Raw genomic sequence first — 21,118 nt, 5'->3', positions numbered from 1 at the left:
AACAGGTTCATTCAGTGCCTACAGAACGAGAATCTCAAAGATAAAGAAGGAAGGAGAAAGAAAGAAAGTCGGCCAGAAAAAGAGGGCTTAAGTACCCAGCGAACGCGCACCAGCAAACGCGTAACTAGTGCAAACGACCCAAAATTATTTTGATTCCTTCAACCATTTCTGTGGCCTTTTGGACTGCCTTCGGGGAAATGTGAGCCAATCTCCGGTGCCAAATCTCTGCAGGGGCCTCGGAGACAAGGGGTTGCTCAGACCGACGGGTTGTAGCATGCGCGGGGCTTTGCAGTCCAGGTTGATCGAATAGCCATAGTTTGCTCGCAGGGATATAGGTCAAACTCGCGATGGCAGTGCTATCAGGTGCCAGGATGACGTCCTTGTCCATATCCCAGCAGAATCCTCTCTCCTTGATTGTACCGAGGGAAACGAGGTTCGTGTGGAAGCCAGGGCAGTAAACTGCATCGATCATGGTCAAATTGACCGGGCTTCCGCTGACCGGGTCTGCAACCTGCATGACAGCATTTCCGATGCCTTCAACCTTAGAATAGGTATCTCCGGTTTTGACGGTGGTGGAGATAGGTTGGAACGTGGTAAACAGGTCACGGCGGTTACCTCAGGCACTCTTCCACGAGATGAGGCTATTCCCAGATTCATCCGTCACATATCCTCCATTTTTACTCAGGAAGCAAAAAGTTCTACAATCATCGGCTCGTCCCGAGTGATCCTAGTTTCATATGTAGGCGACCACATTGGGACATCGAGGTTTATAGTCACGTTGCTACGTAACTGGGGAGAAAAGGAATCGTATTGTCGCATTCCAATCCGAATAACCCAAGCTCATGTTGTTGGGACGTAGGAGGAGAGGCACGATGTTCGTTGGTTCGGGTCACTGGCGAGGCGGAAGGTGGAGATTCAATAACTGAATCTGCGGGTGAAAATTTCTAGTTCCAATAGTGGAATATCATATCTGGGAACGCACTCGGAGGACGTGCGGGAAGTAAAAGTACCCGGTAGTTTCTCCGTTATACGCATCCTGCCCAGGCACCCCCTGTGAAGGGCTGTAGCAGAATTGATTCAATTGTACTAGGCCAACATGCAGTTTACAACAATCTCGAGGAAAGAAAGAAGAAGAGACAAGAGTCGGTCGCGGTCCTTAAGAGTGCTGGTCCCGTTTCGGATAAAATCCTCTAGAACCTCGTTATGGAATCGCTTGGAATCCTCCTGCCAAGACGGTGTCCGAAAGGCCATGGCACATGGTTTACCACCGGGCTCTGGCCCGTCACACCCCCGATCAGTAGCTTACTCGGGACCAGGTCTCGGCAAGTTTGCGGTGTTCTGAAAGTTTCAGCTTTCTGAAATTGGTGTCCAAAGTCGGTATCGAACGTGCTCTGGCCAGGCTAACTTAGCTTTCGACTTCAACGGGAGGTTGAAGTGTGCAAAGTGCCGGCGAAGGGTTTGTTGGAAAGGGTGACTTGACCAGTAACTTGTGACAGGAAAAAGTAAAGGTCCTGAGTTGGGCCAGGGATTTTGTCCTCATATTCTTAGGTGGTCAGTGATGTTGGCTCCCGAGCTCGAGACCTTCTAGGCGTTGAGGTGGGTAAGCACCGCAGGGCTCTAGGTTGCGGTTTTTGAAGGCAGGCTGAAGAGCAGCTATAACTTGCAGATAGGTCTTAATATTGTTGCAAGGTTCCCTTCTGGATCCGGAATCGAACTGGGTTTTCTAAAGCAGGAGCGTGCACGCGCTTTGTCGTGGATATACCACCACTGGGTTGCCCCGTCAGGACCGAATTCGATGCCGACCACACACAACTGGTCCAGTCTATCCACTCCACCATGGCACGGCTTTGGAACGGATCTGCCAAGAGCAAGTTGGGTTTTGGTAAAAATGACGGAGATCCTTTGTATTGTTGAAAGGTCATCCTTTACTCCATGGTTCTAGGCGAGCTTGTCCATCGTCGGGGACTGTGTCGCGAATAGCCAGTAGTCAATCATTCATAACGGATTAGAAAATTGCGATCCATGATTCAGGCTCGAAGGTCACTCCGATCGCGGCTATATCCACTGGTCGGTCACCGGCATGATGCAATGTGTTCATTTTGTCAAAATTGACCTTGCTATCTCCTTGTAGCTCTGCTGTCAACAAGCCCAGCCTGGGTTTGATGCTCATGGCCTTCTTGATGAGGTGTCAACCCCTGAGTAGAAAGGCCGAAAAATTGAACGATATCCATACCCTTGGACGGGAGCAAGAATTGAATTTGAAAAGAATGAAAATATCACGATGTCCATCCGGCTGAGGAGCCATTGCAACGTTGCGTCGCAATCCGAAATCAGTCCTAGCAAAGGAATTTTGCCCGTCTGGCTCGCGAAGATGGAAATACAGTTCACATGGCATCGAAGCCAGCCGAGTTCGATATATGTTTCAAAAGACAGCAGGAATCATCATGGCACTCCACCGACACGACGATGGATCTTGGAAGACTGACAATAAGAGTTTCTTCTAAGACAAGCGAAATTTGACCAGCTTCCTTTGGAAAATGACGACCTCAGCGAAGGAGAGCTGGTGTTGGTCTTGAGAGGATGGTGAAACATCAGCTCTACCCGAGCAAAGTCTTCTGGTTGACATCGCCTTCAAACTAGACCATCTCGTAAGGCCCGATCGCGGAGATATCCATAACACTCCGTATGTTGACCATTGAAGCGACGAAGGGAGGGGAGAGGTCCCATCCAAACGTGTAGGCGACAAAAGGACCAAAGCACATGTAGCCGGAGCAAGAAATTATGTCGACATTAGTTTCGGCGATCGTTTAAAATTTTCGGAGTGGACCTGTTGGTCGCTGCTGCGAGTTCTTCGCAAGATGGTCACTGTGCTATCACAGACCTGGCAAGCTCACATGGTTTTTTCATCACGATGTCGCGTGAAAGGCATCGATAGCTAGCAACGCTTAGCAAGGATGAGATATCTTGAAAGCCGATGGAACCAGAACACGGCTTCTTGTAATGTTGACGATACATGTAAAGTCAGACTGGAGACTGGAATTCAATCACCCCATCGTTGGCAGCCGGATGAAGGCAGAAGGAAGGGAGTGCCAGGTGAAGTGAGGAGGGCCTTGTCACATGGCAAAGAAGTCCAGCCACTTCCTAAGTGCACCTGCTCTCACTTCTACGCCGGCAGAGGGGTTTCTCAGTGAGAAGTGAGTGTACCAAGACACCGAAATAGAAACTAGGATAGACCTGTGTGGTCGGACTCGAGTTTTCGCGCAGTTAAAAATCCGCCACAGTAATTATGAGCCCAAAGTGAACATTGACAACATCCGCGATTCGGGCGATTCGGGCGATTCGGCGGTCGAACAGAAGTTGCTTCTTCGTCTTCAGAAGGTGCTGTTCTCCCAAATGATCCAGGAATCGCCGCGCGAAGATGAGGAGGAGAGAGGGAGGTGAGAAGAAGAGAGTCCCAAACGTCTTTTTAACAGTCACCTAGTAGCAATTATCTCTCGCACGCTTTCACCAGCTGCACCATTGGCGATTATCAAGACCTAACAAGTATGGGATTTTCCGGTTTCAAAAATCCACTTGTTTCGGTTGATTCCATCTTGCATAATCTGCAACCGATAACCGCTTTTCGCAAGTCAGGAGACGATCCTGGGCACACGTATGGAATCGAACGTTCGGAAAATCCTAAGAGCATCGGCGGCGCCCCAAGCGAGTCTGATGTACATCCAAATTTTGCAACGTCGCTGGCGGCTGCTCTACTCGCTCCTCTCCATCGCGAGTAGAGTTCCGCTGTACCTCGAAGCTGCCCTGTGATAATTGCAGCCACCATCCCTAGGAAATAAGAAATAATCCACTGCAGCGTGCACAGAGGTTTAGACAGTGGTTTTTACTTCCACGAGATTCCTGTTCTGTCGGATCTGAACAAGACTACAAGTTGTCTATGTATTGCATAATAGAGCAGCTTGGTATCGATGTCAGAATATTGAGACAAGATCACACCCTATTGACTCAGATCACCTGCCAAACATGCATTGTTGATGATAGTCCCCATTCCACTAAAGGGGAGGGAGAAGTTCAGCAATGGAGGGAAAGCGCGAAGGAGTTGGTAGAGGTGATCTGTCCCTAGGGCCTCGATATTCCCAGGGCCCCAGACATTCTAGGCCCTTGTCATCGTAGCAGCGCGGAGCGCCTTGCGGTGACCAGAGGCCTATCGGGCACTTCTGCCTTCCTTCCAGGTATGCTGGGCCCCAAAATCGGCAACTGTGAGACCTGACTCCACACAATCTTGGTAATTCTTAACGTAATGGTATGTAAGCCCGAGGAGCATGGTTCATCACCTCCTGGGAATCCATCAACGTCTCCACGAATAACGTGGATTTGACATTTTGAAAAAGCCACCATGATGAAATGTTACTGGGGCTGGCTTGGGCTCGCATGCCGCAAATTTTGCCCACTTAATTTTATCGTCCTCAAAAATATTCAACTTCGAAAGCAACCGAACCAGAAACATGTGAATGTTGGAGTGGATATAACAAGCGCAGTCGATTCACGCAAAACGGCCGTGCTGGATTCGTCATCTTCACGAGGTTGGAATAGGGGATCCACCCAGCGGTTTGTAACGACAGCGCCCTCCTCGTTAGACAACGAGCAATTTGACCCAATCCACTATCGTACCGCAGCGTTCAACTTCGGCATCAGGGCTATAATTTCCACCGCCCTTTTATAAGAGAATCTGTATGTCCTTCTCTTCAGAGGTACTACGGGCTCGTCGGCTCAGAGATGCGTATGCTATCAAGACCACCTGTCTCCATCGATATGCCACCCTGTACAGCCAGTTGTATGACCAGTGATCATCTATATGAGTGGCCACGGGTAGTCAGATCTCCCCTCGGAGAGGTATCGGGTGGAGGGTTCGGACTGGGATCCGCTGGCTTGGCTGCAGTTCCGGGACGTTCCACTTGGGTTTGAGGAAGGGCCACATTTTGACCAGGGACTGATTTTATTGAGGCGCCCCGGTAATCCTTGGATTGTCTCTGGCCAGAGTTTTGAGTTGTGGCGGTGGGAGTAGATAGGATGCACACGTACGAAGGTCCGTGTGAGCTATAATCCAGGACGCGCCGAACAGTATCCTGAGGAAATTAGCCTGCCAGATCACTTGTGACAGTAGGAAGTGAAGGTCCTGGGTCGGAGCAGTGACTTGTTCTTCATACTCGTGAGTAGTATCAAGCAGAGAGCGTCCTTCAGGACACTGGTTGGTGTTGTCAGGATATCAGCGCTATTCATCACTCCTGCGCATAATAACGCTGAAGAAGGACAGAGGTGGTCCTTATCGACGAGGAGTCCGGAGGCATCGGCTGCGTGACAGCAATCGATTCTATCTCCGCCAGGTGATAGCGTCATTGAATACCTGACCAAAAACCTCTCCGCTGAATGAAAAAAGACCCAATGCCCACACCAAACCAGATCCCATTCGAACCTATTTAAGAACGCACTGTATCGGGCTCAATTAGGTCTTTGCAAAGACCAGATATCCGTAGGCGCTGGCCGGCTCTCCCGAGACACCATGATCTTGCCACTTCCATTCTGAGACAGTGTGGCCGCAAAGTACATCTTAAAAAGGTTGAGCAAAATTTGCACATCAACTGATTGCCAAAGTGATGTAAGACTCATCAATGTGTCGTCGTCGTCGCCATTGTGTTCGTTATCCACGTACTACCCGCATTTGTAGATGATGCATGAAGGGGTTGTCAGCAGTCATCGTCATCTCCGTCAGTGAACGGCGGCCATTCAGAAGGCTATTGTTGTTCTAAATCGATCACTTCACGCACTAGAGCGTCTCCCGCTCATTGAATCTTTGGCGTCTTCCCAGAAGGAACAAGAACTGCTGAGGGGGCCAGGAATGAATTTCAATGTTCCTCCTCCGGATGTTCCCCAAACCGTGGACCAGACCTGCGGTAATCAAGAGAGGCAAACGCCTCTGAATGCTCTTTGCGGTGGCATTGCCGCAGTCCTTTCACAGGCTTCCATTGACGGGAAAGACATGATGCGGAAAGTTGTGGACATACTTTGAAACAACTCCATGCGTACAGGAAAGCATTGTATTCCCTAGTTAGCACATGAAATCTTGATGATAGCTGTCATTTCCCGTTCGGTGGCGTCATTGATAAAATCCAGGCTCGACCCAGTCAATACCAGAATGTATGAAAGTCGCAGCCAGGTTTGCGGCAAAGTGCAGCCATCTCCAAATGCCCACCGCCGTGAACAATTGCACCCCGAGTATCGCAATTCTCGCATTTGTCGAAAAGGCGCCCTACTAACCGACAAATACATCGGGAAATGAGGTGTACAAACTGTTAGAGGAAGGCGGTAGATCGGGGCAGTACGCGCCCCACCCTCCTTCCTCTCCACTTCTCGCTCCTCTCCTTCCTCTCTCTCCCAGATAGATGCCAATACAGTCAATCATCTGCCACATCTGCCACACTTTCCACACTATCTAACACAAACAAATGTGTCGCGATGGCTGTGAACATAGAGAACAATGTGTCACCCCTGGCGGGCTCGAATTGAGTCGTAGCCGCCGACCACCTCTGCCACGGAGTTTCATACGCGAAAGCTGTTCGACAGCGGCGTTTTGTAATCTTCAAAGTGAATTCGGGTGCGAAACACGCTGGAGCATTCTATCCGTGGGCAGCCGATGGCATACATTGCAAGTAAGCTTGGCGACCCTCCTACAACCAACATGGTTTGATGGTCAGTTGCCAGCCTCATAGCCCTTCGGGAAATAGATCTCTTGATGCACTGAAGGTAGTTCGCTCTGCTGCACATCGGGAGGATTCGGCCGGTCATGAGCTGACAAGGCCATATGCCGTCCTGCTCCTGTCATCCGCCTGGTCGATGTAGTAGCACTTTGCCGCCTTATAGTCCCTGTGTAGCCGATTGGCAAGCAAAGTTGTCGGTGTATCAAACAGTTAGTTTAAGCCCGAGATCACGGGCGTAATGCTGCACTCCAAGTGGCATGGTATGTGATCGATGAAGCGGAACGTTCCGAGGATTTCACAAGCTTCCGGAAGCAAATTGAAGTTAGGTGGCAGAGAGAACGCGCGAGTGAATGGAGGGAGTAATCCCTGGAGATAGATAGAAGGATAGAGGTTGTGAATGAAGTAATCGAAGTGTATATCTGGAGCTCAGGTGGCCCGACAGAATGTCATCATTCGCTTGACTGTGATTCGCGGAGCACTGCTTGTAGAGCGACCCGAGCTGCACGTACGGTCCTCCTTTCTTCTGCAATGGATGGTGAAGTCTTCCCTTATACAGAGGCGTCCGCACAAAACCTCGTCTTCTCATTAGAGCCAGACACTGACTCGGTGACAAGAGGGTGTTTCTTCGGCCACTTTATTCTCTAAGCGGCTATTGATGGTGCTGTCTACCGCTCTTCCCTGCTTGCATTCCGCACTTCGACTTGCAGCTCAATGACTGGAATCATAGCTGGTGAGTCTCGTCATTCTGGCCGTTCATAGGCTCGATTTCAAGTTCCTCCATGCTCAGGAACCTGTGTCCCAATGCACTTGCAGGCGCCAGGAAGTCCTGATACAAACGGCGATGTCTGCTCAGGCTTCTCCTCTGTCCGAAGACATGGACCTTTTTTGAGATGAGGTTGTGTTTCTTCAAGGTTAGAACACCGTAACATGGCAGATATGACGAGGGTCACTGGTCGAACATTCGCTGGCAGCTCGAGGAAAAAACCCTTCTTCATTCGCTAAACAGAAAGCCAAATCCCATCATCTACCCAACATCCAACAAACCGTATAAGCAGGCTTGCAATTCTTGCACGACAGCGAGACCGAGGCGCACGTCGTACTCAGAAAGAACAATGACAAGGCATATCCATCCTCACTCTTTATCTTGATCATGTCTTCGCGCCCCTCTTCGATAGGACATGGTCAATCATATCATTCGGAGGCGGGATCCGAATGGACCAATTCTTCGAGCGTTTTCGGGCTCCACCACAAGAAAATACATATCCGTGGTCTACGGCCGAGGGCATGAATTTTGCATCCCAGCTAAATCCCAAAGTAGCAGCAGAATCATCAGTCAATGTCTCCAATTCTCATTTTGGTGCCATTTCACTGGTGACCATGACGGGGTTGGACTTCTGCAACTTCCATGGGGGTCGCGCTTCTTTGGCGAGATCGACATCCGCATTCCGCTGGGCAAATTTGGTGCACGAGAATTGACCTTCGCGTTATTCATTCCAAATTCGTGCAAAAGGCCAGCTCCAATAGCACAGTAGTGGGCCAAAAGTAAGCCATCCCATGTGTCCAGGGAGCCAAGCACTAGGTTTACGACGCCGAGTTGTCATATCTCATTGGAAGTAAATCTCCCTGCCCAGCAGGGTGATAGAGTGCCTGGCTTGCTTCATAGAGGAAATTCCCCTGTCTGCAGCCGCCAACCATATCTCATCACATGAAAGACATACCCTTATCGAAAAGCCGAAGGAATGCACAATGCTCCTTATATCCCATTGAGTGAAATAAGATACTCTGCACGAAAAAGTGAAAGAGTGTGTAGTTCTCCCTCGTAAATGGCGACAGGTATGAGCTCCGTTAACTGAGCACCTATCAACTTCGTATTTGAGACTTGCCACGGAGCGGTGAATTGGTATCGCGTTCCGTTTATTCAGAGTGACGGGATCTGGGTAAGAAACTGATTGTCACTTGGAACAGGCAAAGCTTAGCACATGAGCAGGCGCTCTGGAACATGGTAATAAGGCATCTCTCCACCACCCCTAGTCTCCTGCTGCAAACTACCTCGAATGCCGTTATCGGCGAACAGTCAAAAAATCTGGCCATTATCTCTAGGAACTATCCTAAGAAATTCACGCAGACGATCGGTGATCCATTTTGCGTGTGGCTCCGACTTGTGGCGGAACTGAAGGTCGAAAATAGTGAGAAGGTAGCGGTGTTGCTCGCTGTCCGTATTTGTTTTCTAAATCGAGAAATCGAAGAACCGCGCATTCGTGTCTGTTGGATTGGTATCCGGTGTGTCCTCAAGATTGGCGAATTTCGTTTCGCACGAGGTGCAGTAGCAGTGCTCAAACTGGGAGCGATTTCGTCAGGGCAGTGCAAGAACTCGCAAATTCGAAGTACTTGTATCCACGAGAGACCACAACAAAACGGGACTCGGATAGCGGTGATTTAAGATCACCAACATAACGCCATATTGTTCACGCGATGGTGGAATCGCAACGAGGAAGCGGTAGGAGCGAACCACTGCGAAACCTAAAGCAGCATTACAAATAACACGCAAGTCAGTTTTTGCTCTTGCATTTTGGTAGGAGAAAGACAAACCTCGACAAACATCATCAATGCTCGAAGGTTGTTCAAGACCAGAGACTGCCGCATCTATATCCTTCAAAATTGTTGTATTGGAAGCCCGTTGACTAATGTCGTCCTCCTGTTGTTCCTGCTGTCGAGTGGACTGTCGAGTGGGGCCACTTCTCGTTGAGAGAAGGGCGCAGAAGTGGGCACGTGTTCATACTTTCGTGAGAGTCCCGAAAGGCGGATCAAGGTTTGTGATGTCTGGATATGACCAGTTAGACAGAGCAACGGACCAAGGTGGGAACCGATACGTGTGGACTGACACGGAACGCGCAGAGAAGAGGAGCATTCACCGGGCCCCTGAGCGAAGAGGCGAAGAGAAAGTCAATAAGAGAACCGAGAATGTAGATATACAGACAGGACTGCTGAAGGGCTAGGGAGACCTTCAGGACAGGAGAATCGAGTCTCGAGGGAGTTGGAAGTTGGTGATGGGAGAGAAGAAGAGAGTTGGAAGACAGCAAAAAAGGGCTTCCTTTTATAATATTCCATTTCTGGCGCCAAGGAATTGTGCGATCGCCAACATTGGGGCGGCTTTGGTCCGGAATGTGGCCGTTTCATTTAAGGCGGCGATGTGATGCGGATGTCGTTTGCCACGCAGCGTAACGTAGCATGATTGACATGAACGTATCACCCGTGCATGATCCAGCACATTCCAGGAAGAATGGAAACTTTCCGTCCTTCACGTATGACAACTTTGTTGCCCTGCCCGTCATAGCATGCCTTTGGAGGACATGAGGTGGGCACTATTACCTTTCCCTCAAGCTGCTGGTGGAAGCTTTTGTTCTATTTCTCTCTCCTATCTGCACCTTTCAGATCTCGAACTCCCTTCTGTATATGGAAATCGCTCACAGATAATCGAAAGTGTAGCCTCCGAGTGCACCCGGTGCTATTTACAGTTTATTGATCAGAGACTCTTCTCGCAAACAACTGTGTCAAGGGCGTACCAAATACAGGGTACGGCTCGCGAAGGGCACACATCAGAACAGCTCTACGAGCCAATCCGTCTCAACAATCGTTCGGCGAAGAAGGCTGACTCTGTTTTGCGCTCAGGCTGGGCTGAACAAAGATAATCAGGCATTTCGGACTATCTCAGATCGGGCGATCAAAGAGAATGGGGGAGGTGCAGGGCGCTTGGCTCACGAAACCGCACCTCAAAACGGCTCTGAAGACCGATATTTGTCAGTTTCTGACCTGGCAAACAGGACTGTGTCTGATATGCGCTCCAATGAGGGGAAGCAAAAGATGAATATTTTCAGACCACCACTTACAATTTGCCAAATTCACACCAAGTGCAAGATACGTTTCGTGAAAGCACGGTTGACAACAATTCTGAAAACCCATCTATATCTCCGATAATGTAGACGAACAGGATAGAGGCCAATCCTCGCACGTGGCATGGATAAAGAATAATGTAGCTCTGTGACAATCGCAGACAATGTGTGAAATGCAGTGTGTGGCTCCCAAAATCGCATCCCAGAATATCTCTGACAGCCGATACCTATCCAAGAGACCGCCCAGACAAACAACACCAAGTCTGCTCTGCGATCGAATTGGTGGACAATAAATGACGAAGCTTTCCGGAAGAGCACAGACAATAAACGGACCAAGTACACATTAAGTTCAAAGTAGGTAGGGCTCACGAAAGCGCACCCCAAAATGACTCTAAGGCCGATCTGTTTCAAAAGACTTTAGGCGAACAAGACCGAGTCTACTCTGCGCTCGAGCGGGGTGGATGAAGATTGTTGAAGCTCTTCAGACGAACGCACTGATTATAGGGCTAAAGGCGGTCATCTGGTCGCCCTTTTCTGTCTGCAGAAATGTATACGACGCTGGATGGCTCTTTCATCATTCAACTTGCAATGCAATGCGAAAACCTTCCACAGGGCCTTTCTAGCCTCTGGATTTTGAAGTTGACATGAAATTACCTGAACTCAACGTGAATGGGCTCACAATTTTACTGAAAAATTGAGAATTCGGTGAATCAACATCAGCTTTCTGGCATCGCGACGATTTTGAAGCTGCCCGAGGTTGCCTACACACTCAGTTCGTGTACGCCTGAGTCGCTTTATCTTCCCTCTTTCTCCAGCTACACTCATCTATCATATCCCACATCACCACATTCTTGATTTCAGCAAATGCTAAATGTGAGGCTCTCACGCATCAAAGCAGTATGTTTAAAATCCAATATTACACATCACATCCCCGTACATCAACCACCGGACGGGCTCATTAACACATCAGCAACAGGTTCCCTTCGAACCTTCACACGCAGGGATGTCACCGACTCGCTTCTACCACACTATGTCTCATCCACGTGTTACCTGAGGGGATGCACTTGCCAACCCAAGTCCACACGGCCCGCATTATGTGATTCTCACCTAGAGAGCACTGCAGTCCCGAGGACCAACCATGAAGAGTAGTCAAGCTGGCAAGTAACTATATATTTTGAATGAAGTAGTCTCTCTGTTATTCCTGGCGTTCATGGTGAGCGAAAGGTAGTATGAGACAGCGATCGACCATGATCCAACAACCTCGAATGCTTTCAACTCTGATCGTTCCAGGCCCCATTTGTCGGCAACGCTTCGACCCATTCACTTCTTCGTTTTGGTTCGATGCACTTTGCTACCAGCTGCTGACCCAAGTAATGCCTTTCCACAGAAGTACCTTTGCGAGTCATCTTCGGGAATCGAAAAAGCTTCATTACGTTCGTGGCACCTTGCCCACCCCTCGCCAACGCCATTTTGGTGCTGCGATCTTCTCTCATTAGTCCAGCACCATACGGACCCTTCCCTTGAATACGTTGTGTCTATTCGGTGGCCGGTGATATAACATAAGGTTGAATGATCCATCATCATACTATCGATAGATTGAGTATCCTTCCGTCTGAGGCAGTTTTCCATCCATGCATTGATGCGGAATCTACTCGTTCCTTGTGAGCAGACTTTCCTAATTCTGAACATCTCCGTCCAGAACATCCCTGCATCACGAATTGATGCCAATCCAATGCTCACGTATGCGGCCTGTCGTGCCGGGGTCTCAACCGAAATGATGCTGGCTGCATCGTTTGGATACTCACCACGCAAGGTCACTATTCTTCAGTTCATTTGATGAAATACGAAAACACTCCGACACATACTCACGTCATGGCAAGGGAAATCATTTTCAGCTCATGGAATCGCACCGACAGTGGCTTTGGTTTTCTGTGTGCTGTGTCGGCGCACGGAGTTTACCTTTGACAATTCGTCGAACACCTCTCGGAGTCTGCTCCAAGGCCGACACTTTCCTCGACATGCAAACATAGCGACTGCGAAGGTCAACATAACAAGACGCACTCGCCAATTTAGGAGCTTGCAGGAAGGCCATAGAAACTCATGCTGTATGCTTTATGCCGAAATGGTTCGAGCCATACCGAAGTCAATTTTTTAGGAGAGAATCGCGGTGGCATGAACCCAACCAGACACTGCACAAGCACTTGGACAGTTCCATTTAACTAATACATGGCTAAAGCAGGCGAGATTAAAATGTATCTCCCTGGTAATGATAATTTGAAGAAATTTTGGTTCGCAGACTTGAGAATATCACTCGGCCAAGGCTGTTCAGGTGATTTCAACAAATTGTTATAGTAAACTGTCAGTACTATGGGAGTAGAATGGTCATCTCAAGATACCAAAATTATACAACGCATACAATACCCTTTCGTTAATTTCCAAACCTGCGCCATGGCCGTTCAAACTCCCGTACCCGGCCGCTCTGGCAGGCCATAGGCCCCTTCCCGATCGGGACTAGCGTGGTACGCCCTGCACAAAACCAAGTTCCTCGCCCACCGAAACTTCTTTCTCTTCCTTCTCTCTCCAAACGTACCCAGTTCGGGTAGACCGCGGTCATGAGGGTGGTTTATCACAGATCGTCTTCCGCATTGCACAGCGCGGTAGTCGCCTGTTCAGTCAGCCTCGGCGGGCTGGGGGGCATAATATTTAGCACTTCCCTTCGGGGATTCTTTTCATCATCTTTTGAGTCATGGATTCGAGGATGGAGAAGAGGGGTGTTGGTCGGTTATGCTACGAGTCGGGGGCATCTCCTTGTCGAACCATATAAACGATGATCATTCTGTTCAACAATCTCTCAGTCCATCCTTCACTTTCTTCGACTGATCATAGACAGCTGCCTGTGTATGACGATGACTTCGTTGATCAAGTTTCTGCTCAACAAAGCCTTTCATACGACACCTCCCCCCAGCACAAAGTTCCTTCCTCGCTACCATCAGATCAAGACCTCTACTTCACCTGCGAAGGTAGCAGGAAAGATATGTATCCCAGTAGCCGTACAAGCTCAGCAGTCCCCAGGATCTCCTTCGTCAAGACATGCCGCCAAAATCGTTCATCGCGGATAGCTGTGTGTTTTTCCGTGACACCAGCCACCAACCAGGCAGGAATCCAGCACGTGCCTGTCTAGGGTATAAATATCAGCTGTCCGCCAAATTTCTCTCCCTCCTTTCTTCCCTCCCCAAACTTACCTAGTTCAGGTGGGCCGCGGTCAAGAGGGCGGTCCACCACAGACCGTCCACCGCATTGCACAGCGCGTTGGTCGCCTGTCTAGTCACCCTCGGGTGCTCCTGGGCGTATTCTTTGGCATCCCCTCCGTGGGGTTACTCCACCTTTTCATCATGCTTCAGTCAGGGATTCGGGTATGGAGAAAGGATAGCATATCTGCTCTGCACGGGCTGGTCATCGTATTATCTATGCCCGCTACTTTGCAAGGATCATCCTTGAATATTTCAGGGATTGCTTCGTCTCTAGAGATTCAATGACCCTCGTGGTAGTGCGGACATTTTTGCACTTCCCTTCGTCGGCCCGGGCTTTCACCATCCCTAGGCTAAGTTCTGGGACATGAGGAAGAGAACCATGAGCGACAAGATCAAGCTGCATGAGACCACCTGCGTAGGATTTCAACACTATCTACAAATTAAGATACAGTAAGATCTGATTCACAGATTAGCACTGACGCCCTCCGTTCAGTGCCACTTCGATCCCTGCCACTGCAACAGAACTGTAGGTATCACACTAACACCCACTATCAACGCAACCGCAATACCCGCACCAGCACCCCATCCAACATTCTCGAACATCTCAGGGAACCTGCAATGAGTTAGTATAACATCTTCACAGCACAGTCTTGCAAAGCATACCAGAAAGGTCCAATGAACCCCCACATCTGCCGCACAAAAGTAATAAAAACCCCAACACTCGCCGCATCAGCCCGATAACAATCAACCGCGTAGGTTATATTAATCGTCGTAACAATCTGATTTCCACTGGCCGCAACGGCCGCCCCAACAATAGGCGTTATATTCCAGCTCTCACCAGCCTTACCCAGCTGGATACAAAAAACCACGACCCCACAAACCGTAAGCGCATGACCGATATAGCTCAACCAAAGCCTAAACTCCGGCTCCGGGTATACACCCCCCCTCTTCTGTCTCAGCAGCATCCAGCGATCAGAAATTAAGCCCCCAATCTGCTCACCAAGCACAGACCCGATAATCAATCCCAGAAACTGCATGCCGACCTGCTGTGTATTGAAGCCGAACTGCTCGGGGAAGATCTGCGGGATCTCGATTGTAAGCATTATACTTCCCCAGAGGAAGATCATTGCGTATGCGGCAGCGGGAATCATGACACAGGGTTTAGCGACGTATGAGAGTGGTTGAATGAAATCCCAGGGCCGTAGGGGTGTGGGGTCGATGCGGCGGAATTTAAACATGCCTTCGTTCACGCTTGTGACGTTGCTTGAGGCTGTTTCGTTGCGGAGATAGAGGGATTCGGAGCCGAGGAGGAGGTAGAGGATAAATTGGATGCCGTTGACCTAAAAGATGTAAGTAACGACCAACGGGTAAAGGGGGGAAGGCAGTGAAGCTCACAATTGCCAACGTCCAATAAATCCACCGATACCCAACCCGCATAACCGCAAACCCGAACAGAAACGGCGCAATAGGCACACCGATAGTAACCATAAGTGTCCAGTACCCCATACACCTCGCACGATCACGCTTAAAGAAAACCTCCGCGACAACAGCAGACCCAATCGCGGCTGCTGGCGAAATGAAGAAGGCCGTGATAGCGCGGCACAGACCCATAGTCCCATACGAATGGCTCTCCGCACAGCCGATATTCCCAACCAGACTACAAATCAAGGAGATAAGAAAAATTGGCCGTCGGCCAAACCGATTACCGAGCGGACGCCAGAACAGCGGTGCGCCGCCCAGCACGGCGATGAAGAGGGAGACTAGGTAGCTGGTCCTCTGCATGCTGACGCCTAGGTCGGCGGAGATGTTGACGAAGGCGGATTGGATTGAGGCTGCTGTGAAGAGGCCGATCATGGCGTGGAAGACGACAAGGGAGAGGTTTAGTGTTTTCTACGTATATCAGCAATCTCCTATCTCTTCACTCTGTAGAGTAGACTTACCCGCCAGGTCGGCCAATTATATGGATCAGCATCATTCATATCCGGAATGGGATCGAGATCCAACGTCCCATGTCTGGCAAGAAGATACTGGCGATGTTCCTCCGAGAGATGTGCGACACGATCCTCGACGTAAAACGCCTGATTCTTGCCCGATTCGAGCGTCGGGGCGCCCTCGACGTGCTGGGAGTTGTTGCTGGTTTTTTCCATCGCGATAGAACCTGTGACTTCTATGGCATCCTCGCTGGACAAGATGGCATCCCCCTTTATACAACCATCCACCACCGACTTCTCCCACACCCGTCAATCCGGGGGCGGGGCTCTCCACCCCCAGATTCGACGAACTCAGCGGAGATAGGGTGAGACTAGGCGTTGTTGGTTGTTATTGTCGGGTATATCTTCTGCCCTGTGGGAATTGTGGGGTGTGGAGAGGCCAATGGCGTTGATACTGTCACCCGCACGGGATTGTAAGCCTGCGTCCTGCGTGTGCTTCGATTGAGATCTTTATCTTACTTACCTGCTGACAGATATAGCTGTCTGCGTTGTGTTTGAGCTGCTGCGCAGAGCGTTGAAAACGCTTTGTTGAGGGTTTCGCGTGGATAATGCTTGTTCCCGCTTGGCGACTTGGCGCCGCCGTGGCGCACTTGGCCCGACGTGACAGTTGCTTTATTGGACTCGGGTGTAAGCCTTGGTTACGAGGTCTCAATTTGTTGATTTGCTCCGAGATAACGTGTTTCATCTCCGACGGTTCGGACTTTGTCGCGTATTTGCGCCACCGTCGGTGTCAGCGTGGGCCCTGTTACTGAGGCCTATACGGGCGCGATTACTGTCCAACAGTGTATGCACACTCGAACAGCTCGTCTTCATTCTTTTTCAGTAATCGGTTGCATTCGATCCATTTTTCCACTAGATATTTCATGATTTTCTGTCCCTTCGTAGCGCGGTGCTGGATTGTTTGGGGTGGCCAGCTGTTCAGATACCATGACCCGCCAAGCCAATCAAGGATCAGCCACGACGCACCAGCCCCTCGCTTTAACAGTTAGCTCTGGTAGCCCTTTCCTTCAGAATGTTCGCAATTACGTACAGTATCTTACGGCTCGGGGCTATTTAAGTGGTACTTTTACGACACAACGCGTTTTTCAGTTAAAGGACTACGACTAAACACTCTTGGACTGCGGACATGCTCAACGTCAAACGCCAATCTTTTACCAACACCCCATATCTCATCTTCACTCAGCATCAGCTGAACTAACACATTCAACTCCAATATCCCCATCAATCCCATCACAAACAATCTCCGGCGGACTGCCCGCTGGACTCGTAATATCAATATTCGAAAGATGAATGTCTGAGCAAACCGCATTCGGCGAACAAGTCAAATCAACAACAACCTTGCCCTCCTTACCAGACGAAGTGCCGTAGATATTATCAAAGACGATATTGGTGATGTTGACGGAGGAAGGATACGCCGCACACTCGGTCGCGTTAACATTGAAGTAGCACTGATCCAGCACGACGGGGTTATCCGTGTTCTCGATGTGGATGTTGCGGTAGGTTATGTTGTTGATGCGGCCATAGCCGACGTCTTGGCCAGCCCAGGCTTTGAGGCGGGCGCCGTTCTATCCCACAAATCAGTATCAGTATCACTTTTGAACTTTTCTCAGCCAGGGGATAGTAAGACTTACCTGTCCGTTCAACAGTGTCACATTCTCAATATACGCATGCTCGATGATATCCTGCACGCCCGAGTACTGCCCGATACTACCCATGCTGACACCGTGGGTGTTGTTGCACCAGAGGTTCTGCACGAAAATGTTGGAGGTATTCGGTTTCGGCGAGAAGCAGTCGTCACCGATGTCGATTCGAGTGTTTGTTACCCTGAGGCCGTTGACGTTTAGGGAGTCGAAGCCGTCAGTGTTTTTGGGGAGGGCCTTACAAATACATGTCAGATGTGGCTACCTAGTCTGCGGTGTGTGAGGTGTACTTACTGAAGCATTGGTCGAGTAGGCATTGATAAAGACGTGGTCGAAAGAAACGTCATTCGTACGAACGAAGAAGTTCGTCCAGCAGGGCGAATTGAGCTGCGTGATACCCTCGACGCTGACGCGAGTGGCGTTGTCTGTCAGGAAGAGAATAGGTCGGTAGAAGGTGTTGCTCGAATCCTGAAGTTATACCATGAGCAATTGGCTGACCTGCAGACACTGATGACGCTTACCAAGATCTCACGCCCAGCAAACGCATTATACCACTCCTGCCCATTCCCATTCAGCGTTCCGGACCCAAAAATCTTGATATCCTGACCACCCCAGACCCAGAAGGTAATTGACTTTTGGAAATCGTAGTAGAAGTTGTTGGCTTGCCAATACTCGATGTCATCCGTGAACTTTACCAGAACCAATCAGCAATTGCATTCAACCACAGGACAAACCAACATACCTTAATCTCCCCCTCAAGCTGCACCTCGATATTATCCAAGAAGCTCAGATTCAACTTCTTGCCAATGATGTAGGTCTTCCCCTTCTTTAACAACAGTCGTCCACCGTGATTCGCTTGCTTAATTCCCCAAAGGAAATCATCTGAGACATCATCGGTGTTATTCTTCGAAGGGCGGATCGTCACGGTTCGTCGATCGGGGTACTTCCGTCCGTGAGCGCCAACCTTTCGCAGCGCAGCTGTATCCTTTGCTGGAATGATCTGCGCACCGGGGATAAGGTGACTGGAGGCGAGACCACTAACGGCGCCGGCGAAGAGCGCAGCAATTGCAAGGAACTTCATTTTGAAGGCTCAACTAGACCGTGTCGGAAAAGAAAATTTCAATTGGGCTATCCGCTATTAAATACTCACCACCTAGCACCCGCTCTATTTCCCCGGATTCAAAGCAAGCATTGGCAAGCGGGGAATCCACGCATTTCTCCGCCTGTAGAATCGCGTACTGGCGTGTTTACCGTGTCGGGGAAGATCAACATGGACGAGCCGAAGAATGCCCGATCACAGGGGGAGCTCTCCGCATTACGCCAAGATGCGGAGATGAAGGACGTGGGTGTGAGTTTGGGATATGGAGAGGTGTAGCCTTGTGTAGGCGAATGTTGTGGTCGGGGTGTATTGTACCGTCTTGGACATGGTGATTTGTGCGTGGGCTAGAGAGATTCTCCACCAATCAGTACGTGCAGAGTGGCAGCGGTGTGGGGATTAATTACAACCCGAGCGAGAAGAAGCAACGGATACCGTACTGCAGTATCTGGAGATGATGATATGACGTGAAGATGGTGATGGACGGTGATGTGATGTTGCGAGGAAGAACGTGAGGATCATGAATGGTGGTCATCTTCGTGATCATAGGCAGCCCAGACCGGTAAGTGCAGATAGAAGCGGAACACCGTTCACAGTTGTTGCCAGGTTTCCTAGACCATGACCAAAGCAAGCAGCAAGTTGGCAACATGCTCTTCATGCAGTAAACTACCACTTGGACGAACCGGATATCTCTGCTCCTGCACCATTTTGAAATATATGCTGTTCCACCGCGACAGCTAGCCGATAAATTCTTCAAGGATTATCTGAGGAACCTTTCACCTATTCTTCCCCATCGTTAACCGACTTCTCTTCACTGCACAGTATTAGAATTCCTTCGACAGAAGGCGCAGCCTGGTGATAAATGGCTTGCGATTTTGTATGTAATATTCGCAATCGGAGCTCAATATGCCTGTATCATCGAGGCGCCTTGGCGCGGCGCGGGCATAGATCATCTGATTTATCTCAATCGGGCCAGGATGTTGGGTATGAATAGCGATGTCTTGTTCAGCAACCTTAACAGATGTGAAATGAGAGCCAAGATTTATTGACGCCAGAATGAGATTCATGACTTAGTGAGAACGGATGAGGGAGGTGCTTTTGACTTACTGTATAGCCGTGGCACGGCCCGTCGCGGCCAGCTACCGACCGTGATCTTTGAACAGTCACCAACAGCCATTAACAACCCGGAGGAACTCAATACAGCAGAAAATGACTGTTCAAGAAGCGTAGGCTATGTCACTGTAGTAAGTTAGCGCTACCTGCTGCCATTGACGATGGAGAAGTGTTGATGCGTAAGATAGTGAGGCAGGAGATGAAGAGCCCGTCGCTTATCACGTGCAATAAACGGTCGAACAACAGACTTATCACGACTCTACATAGCACAATGTTGCCATCTTCGCATCTAGTGTCCCACCCAAAAGTCTCATTTTCTCCATCCTCAAGCCATTGACCTAAGAGATGATGAAAAAGATAGAGCCCACGAAGGGAAAGTCAAAAGATATGCCCGCAACCGCAGTTGACACGGGGTCCCAGGGGAAGGCGGAGGGACGGGGAAGAGAATGGACCCTGTGTGGCCGCCCATCTTCATGATCATGGACGACCCGGAAGAGAATGGAAGTATATACCTGGGGAAGGGAAGGGGAAAATTTTGGAACTCGAAATATGATATTTATGCCTGCGTAGGCGGAAGGAGGTGGCAGATTGATGTTGGTAAACATGTGACAGATAGGTGAGGTAATCTACAATTTCTCTTTCATGTTCAAATCACTGACTCGAACGATGATGAAAAGAACCCACGAAGGATAAGCCAAAAAATACGCCGCAGAGTCTCCCAGAAGGTGCCTCAATAGCTGACCAACGCGCTGTGCAATGCGGTGGACAAATTATGGTGGACCGCACTCATGACCACAGCAGACCGCAACTTGGTAAGTATGAAAAGGGAAGAGAAGATGAGGAACACGCGAACTGGCACGCAATGTTTATACCCACGGGTGGTGAGACGCTAGTCCCGTTTGGGAAAGCAGTACTGTCACGGGCAGCTCTGTCGGCGACCAGTGAATAGTTAGTTAACTACATGGTTTACAGGGCCTAAATAACAGTGTTTCTGTCTGCCTTGTGCCATTCATAATTTCCGAGGACTATACTTAAGTGCCTGGGATATTTGTATCGACCTATAGCAATCTCGGTATACATTAACAGTAGGAGATCCAAACGAACACCCTCCTCAAGGCTGATTTTCTCCTCGTATATATGGCTAGTTACTATCCGCAGTACCTCTTTCCTATCCAGAAGATATTAAGCCAAGGACAGTGAATAGAATTCCCAAGGCGAATGCTTTGTTCGCGGCCATCTACGCACCCATCAGGCCTTATCCCAGCCCTATAGCAGGATAACAACACCATGAGATATAACTTCTTCCCTACAAGCCACCACAAGGGCAACAAGCAATGAAAAGGCGAGCCCGATGAAAACAAGGGACCCGAAAAAGTTTCAAAAAT

The 21,118-nt window shown here is 49.6% G+C and overlaps 3 protein-coding genes across 3 annotated transcripts; 1 reads left to right on the top strand and 2 right to left on the bottom strand.

Moving 5' to 3' along the window:
- Window positions 1-3,117: 3,117 nt before the first annotated feature.
- Window positions 3,118-3,776, top strand: N7532_000065 (uncharacterized protein; the record flags this gene model as incomplete). The annotated part of the gene is made up of 3 exons (XM_056612569.1): window positions 3,118-3,194; window positions 3,282-3,437; window positions 3,482-3,776. 3 exons carry the CDS (start codon window positions 3,118-3,120, stop codon window positions 3,774-3,776), a joined length of 528 nt encoding a protein of 175 aa, XP_056479793.1.
- A 10,340-nt stretch (window positions 3,777-14,116) lies between these two features.
- N7532_000064 (uncharacterized protein) lies at window positions 14,117-16,195 on the bottom strand (the record flags this gene model as incomplete). Its single annotated transcript, XM_056612568.1, has 7 exons — window positions 14,117-14,322; window positions 14,374-14,406; window positions 14,463-14,506; window positions 14,557-15,233; window positions 15,289-15,783; window positions 15,834-16,074; window positions 16,131-16,195. Coding segments are annotated over 7 exons (1,761 nt in total), but the record flags the coding sequence as incomplete, so codon positions are not given.
- Window positions 16,196-17,059: 864 nt separating this feature from the next.
- pgxB (uncharacterized protein) lies at window positions 17,060-18,605 on the bottom strand (the record flags this gene model as incomplete). The annotated part of the gene is made up of 5 exons (XM_056612567.1): window positions 17,060-17,449; window positions 17,516-17,761; window positions 17,819-17,992; window positions 18,046-18,213; window positions 18,267-18,605. 5 exons carry the CDS (start codon window positions 18,603-18,605, stop codon window positions 17,060-17,062), a joined length of 1,317 nt encoding a protein of 438 aa, XP_056479791.1.
- Window positions 18,606-21,118: the final 2,513 nt, after the last annotated feature.

This window comes from Penicillium argentinense, assembly GCF_028826775.1.
Source record: "Penicillium argentinense strain IBT 30761 chromosome Unknown utg000001l_segment0_segment0, whole genome shotgun sequence".
NCBI classification, from domain to species: domain Eukaryota; kingdom Fungi; phylum Ascomycota; class Eurotiomycetes; order Eurotiales; family Aspergillaceae; genus Penicillium; species Penicillium argentinense.
This window is presented reverse-complemented; position numbering and strand designations above follow the sequence as displayed.